The sequence below is a fragment of the Heterodontus francisci genome, chromosome 23, assembly GCF_036365525.1.
Source record: "Heterodontus francisci isolate sHetFra1 chromosome 23, sHetFra1.hap1, whole genome shotgun sequence".
NCBI lineage: Eukaryota > Metazoa > Chordata > Chondrichthyes > Heterodontiformes > Heterodontidae > Heterodontus > Heterodontus francisci.
The window spans coordinates 18,830,098-18,835,585 of NC_090393.1; the positions used below are offsets into that span (position 1 = coordinate 18,830,098).

General features: G+C 52.0%; 1 protein-coding gene across 1 annotated transcript; it reads right to left on the bottom strand.

Moving 5' to 3' along the window:
• Positions 1-478: 478 nt before the first annotated feature.
• aplnra (apelin receptor a) lies at positions 479-1,838 on the bottom strand. The gene has a single exon (XM_068054808.1). It carries the CDS (start codon positions 1,810-1,812, stop codon positions 712-714), a length of 1,101 nt encoding a protein of 366 aa, XP_067910909.1. The 5' UTR covers positions 1,813-1,838; the 3' UTR covers positions 479-711.
• Between the last annotated feature and the right edge of the window lie 3,650 nt (positions 1,839-5,488).

A 5,488-nucleotide genomic window follows, 5' to 3' on the forward strand; every position in this document is an offset into this window, starting at 1 on the left:
CGCTCTCTGTTCAGGTACAAGGGCGGTGGCTGAGTGAGAACCGAACCCGAGCAGCCAGAGAGCAGAGCGGGGAGGAGGAGAGGGAAGTCTGCAGCAGTGAGATTTGAAGAGGAAAGGGAAGGAGAAAAGCGATGAGGCAGGAGGGGGAGGAGAAGAGCGTGGAGGGAGGGAGAGAGAGGGGGAGAGAAAGAACAGGGCTCGGAGAGCAGACGGGCTGGACACATAAGAAAGCGGCTCCTGCCTCTGGATCAAAGCCTCCTCCCCATGACACACAAGTACTAACTGCAGCATTGAGCGTAAAGACAGAAAGATCTGCAGGAGCCCCGAAAACGGGAGATTCACTCACTGCCCTGTGCGGCCCCGGTCCCCGGCACCAGCCCCAGTGCGGCCCCTGCCCCCGGCACCAGCCCCCAGCCCCAGTGCAGCCCCGGCCCCCGGCACCAGCCCCCAGCCCCAGTGCGGCCCCGGTCCCCGGCACCAGCCCCAGTGCAGCCCCGGCCCCCGGCACCAGCCCCCAGCCCCAATCCCGAAGGGTCCGGTGAACAGGCGGGTTGCAGCTCCCGGTTACTGGGAGCAGCGGGAGAGCTGATTCGGGTCCAGTTTGTGTCCGGAGTGGGCTGCGGGAATTGGTGACACTGAGCCCGGGTGAAGAGGAGAGAAGCTGGGGGGTCGTGGAGTTTCTCTGTCTCTGTCTCCGTCTCCCCAGGGCCGCTAGACCTTGGTGGCTGAGGAGGGGGCCTCGGACTTGCTGGGGTTGCTCATGCTGGACGAGATGGAGGTGATGGGGCCTTGCAGCGCTTTCTTTAAACGGGAGCAGCGCAGCGCACACAGGCACTGCGCTCGGAAACGCTGGTCAAAGAAGGCGTAGAGGAAGGGGTTGAGGCAGCTGTTGATGTAGGCGACACAGGTGGCGTAAGGATGAGCCAAGTGTAAGAATTCATCGAAGGAACAAGGGATGTGGATGAGCTGCAGCCAGATCAGGGCATCAATGGTCTTGATGATGTGGAACGGGAGCCAGCAAATGGCAAAGACCAGCACCAGGGCGCTGATGATCTTCAGGAGGCGTTTTTTCTTCTGCTCTTCCTTCTTGACATTGTGGAAGTGCCTGGTGACCGTGTTGGCGATGGCACAGTAGAAAGTGGACATCAGGAGGAAGGGCAGGAGGAAGCCCATGGTGCTGGCAAACAGACTCAGGCCCCCGACCCAGAAATGCTCGGTGCTCTCACTCGCCAGCCAGGTGTAGTCCATGGCACAGCTGGTCAGATTGTCCCCTTCCCGCGTCCCACGCAGAATTAACGCTGGAAGAGCCAGGACCCCGGCCAGGGACCAGATGAGGGCCAAGGAGAGGAGGGTGGTCCTCCTGGAGCGCAGTTTGTTGCTGGACAGAGAGTGGACAATGGCCAGGTAGCGGTCAAAGCTCAGGCAGGTCAGGCAGAAGACGCTGGCGTACATGTTTATCATCACCAGGTAGCTGCTGAGCTTACAGAGAAACCAGCCGAAGGGCCAGTGATAGCCCAGGGCCGCGTACACAGCCCACAGAGGTAAGGTGAGCACAAAAGCCAGGTCAGCCAGCGCCAGGTTCCCGATGTAAGTATCTGCAGATCTCCTCTTGGTGCGGGACCTACACACTGTGCAGATAACCACTCCATTCCCGGACAGTCCGAAGACGAAGACCAGCATGTAGAGGACAGGGACCACTGAGGACGAGTGCTCCCAGTCGGTGTAATCGCACAGAAACTCATCATTGTAATCGGAACTGTTCATCAGCTCTAAGTCATTTTCCTCCTCTAACTGACTCTTAAAGGGATCCATTGAGAGCGGCTTTGTGAAGTGTAAAAGTTGTTACTGTGGGTTTAAGTTTGCTGTTAGAGCTGATATACCCCAGGGGCCCGCCCCCGTGGATAGAAGGCCCCATCCCAACGCCAATCAGCAGCTCTTAAAGGGACACATCCGATTACACACCCACTCATCAACAACCCTTAAAGAGACAGTCACACGGGTAGTTTACAAACAGGCCCCCGCCCATCCTGGGCCACTTAGTTTCTCCTTAAGTAATGTTTGATGATGGAATTTGTAAAATAATTCCGAATTAAACTCGCTCTTTCAGAAATCAGCAAGTTAAAGGTATTTATGTGGCGCTAAACCCGAATTGAGTTGAACTTTTGCCAGATTTTCAATCACCGTTTCAGAGAATCCAGAATGTCAGAGCGACAGCGGAATAATCCGAATTTCATTAAGAAAATTGGTAACGGGAAGTATTTTGTCTTCACGAATTTATTCTATCACGCGGACTCTGGTTATTGTGCTGAAAATTAGCGAGTTCGCGAGTATTACCTGGTAAATGCTAGTATTAGAAAGTTTACCGACCCCACAAGCACCAACTGATACAGAGACCCCCTCCCAGACTGCACCCAACTGACACAGAGACCCCCTCCCAGACTACACCAACTGACACAGAGACCCCCTCCCAGACTACACCAACTGATACAGAGACCCCCTCCCAGACAGCACCCAACTGATACAGAGACCCCCTTCCCCAGACAGCACCCAACTGATACAGAGACCCCTTTCCACACTGCACCAACTGATACAGAGACCCCCTCCCCCAGACAGCACGCAACTGATACAGAGACCCCCTCCCAGACAGCACCCAACTGATACAGAGACCCCCTCCCAGACTGCACGCAACTGATACAGAGACCTCCTCCCAGACAGCACCCAACTGATACAGAGACCCCTTTCCAGACTGCACCAACTGATACAGAGACCCCCTCCCCCAGACAGCACGCAACTGATACAGAGACCCCCTCCCAGACAGCACCCAACTGATACAGAGACCCCCTCCCAGACAGCACCCAACTGATACAGAGACCCCCTCCCAGACAGCACCCAACTGATAGAGACCCCCTCCCAGACAGCACCCAACTGATACAGAGACCCCCTCCCAGACAGCACCCAACTGATACAGAGACCCCCTCCCAGACAGCACCCAACTGATACAGAGACCCCCTCCCAGACAGCACCCAACTGGTACAGAGACCCCCTCCCAGACAGCACCCAACTGATACAGAGACCCCCTCCCAGACAGCACCCAACTGATACAGAAAGCCTGATACAGCCTCCAAATAACTCAAGAGAACCCAAGATGGCACCCAATGAGCTGAGACAAAAACAAGAAATGCTGGAATCACTCAACAGGTCTGGCAGCATCTGTGGAAAGAGAAGCAGAGTTAACGTTTCGGGTCAGTGACCCTTCTTCGGAGCTGAGACCCCTGGATTGCTCCCAATAAACACTGAAACCCCCAGACAGCATCCAACTACCACTGAGACCCCCAGACAGCAACCAAATTGTGAGACACCCAGGCCTCACCCTACAAATCCAGAGAGACAGCCCAGGCAGCATTCAAAACATGGAGGCCCCTTTCCAGCAGCCAATGAACACAGACTCCAAAAAGCTAGGAACAAACAGAAACCCTGGAGACAACACTTGTTTATAGGGTAAATATTCAGATGTAGAATTCCCCCTTCATATCAAATAGCAAAGTAATGCACCCACCAATGTGACAACGTGTGATGTATTGGAACATAGACAGTAACTAAAATTAGTGACTGCATTCCTGGAGTTTGCATGGTGATTATGAAGAGGTGAGAAAGGCTTGGGTCAGATAAATTAAGTGTGAAAAGTCACAGTGCGTACTTGGTCCGTTTGTTTTATAATTTCGCCCAGTTCCCGTTGGTGTAACGGAAGCCAAGGAATATGTTATTGACGCACTGAAAAAGTGTTAGGAATTCAAAGCCCAACATAATCTAAATTCCACCAATGTCAACAAGTCCCATTTAAGACCACAATACTGTTTAGAGGCAGTGTAAACTATTTCTGCAGTCTACGGTCGCTAACCGCTGTGATCACTTGACAATTTCCGCTGACATTTCTTATAACAGTGGTGTAGCTACAGTTCCGAAGAAGGGTCACTGACCCGAAACGTTAACTCTGCTTCTCTCTCCACAGATGCTGCCAGACCTGCTGAGTGGTTCCAGCATTTCTTGTTTTTATTTCAGATTTCCAGCATCCGCAGTATTTTGCTTTTATTTTAGTGTAGCTACAGGATCTGACCATGTCCCTTCAGCTGTGCATAGCCGAGATGGGAGCCTCGGAAATGTGTTGTTTCTTTCCCAAAACTCAACCTGCAAGGGGAATTTTCCAAATTTGATATTTCATTTAATTAAGAATAATCATTTACATCATCAGATAAAATTTTCAGTAGATAACCTGCATACTCCAAAAAAGCGTTGTCAGTCTAAACCAGTAAACTAATCAGTGCACACACCAATTTCACGTCTAGGGCTTTTACCAATTGACCACACCGGTAGGGAGCCATATAGACTCGCAAGTTATCAGGGTTTGACTCTGGCCCATGCTGTTAGTTGATCTCACTGGAATTTCAGTAAGGATGTTTCAACTGATTGGATTTCTAGAGATGGGACAAGTCTGGTGTTAAGGTAGATAACTACTAAAGTGTTTTTTTAAATTCAGTGTAGCTTATTAAGGACTTTAGATTGTAATGGGTAGAACAAGGCCCCTAGCGTAATTAGTATTTTTTAATTAAGGGAGTAACTAATTAATTTAAGGGTAAGTCATGACAGGAGAGCTCAGCCCCGTGATACGCTCCTCCTGCGCTATGTGGGAAATCAGGGACGCATCCAGTGTCCCTGATAACCATGTGTGCAGGAAGTGTATCCAGCTGCAGCTACTGGCTACCCGCATTACGGAGCTGGAGCTGCGGGTGGATTCACTGTGGAGCATCCGTGATGTTGAGGATGTCGTGGATAGCACGTTTAGTGAGGTGGTCACACCGCGGGTAATGGCTGCACAGGCAGAAAAGAGATGGGTGACCACCAGACGGAGTAGTAGGCACAGGCAGGTAGTGCAGGAGTCCCCTGTGGCCAATCCCCCTCTCACCCAGATGTACCGCTTTGGATACTGTTGGGGGGGATGGCCTCCCGGGGAAAGCAGCAACAGCCAAGTTCGTGGCAGCACAGAGGGCTCTGCTGTACAGCAGGGGAGAAAAAGGGTTGGAAGAGCTATAGTGATAAGGGATTCTATCGTAAGGGGTGCAGATAGGCGTTTCTGTGGCCACAAATGAGACTCCAGGATGGTATGTTGCCTCCCTGGTGCTCGGGTCAAGGATGTCTCGGAGCGGCTGCAGGACATTCTGAAAGGGGAGGGTGAGCAGCCAGAGGTCGTGTCCATATTGATACTAACGACATAGGCAGGAAGAGAGATGAGGTCCTGCAAAATGAATATCGGGAGTTAGGCAGAAGGTTAAAAAGCAGGACCTCTAGGGTTGTAATCTCAGGATGCTAGTGAGGGTAGGAATAGGAGGATAAGGCAAATGAATGTCTGGCTGAAGAGCTGGTGTAGGCGGGAGGGCTTCAGCTACTTGGATCATTGGGATCTCTTCTGGTGCAGAGGTGACCTGTACAAGAG

Coding starts and splice junctions, on each gene's coding strand:
- aplnra (XM_068054808.1), bottom strand. CDS start 1,812: ATGGATCCCTTTAAGAGTCAGTTAGAGGAGGAAAATGACTTAGAGCTG.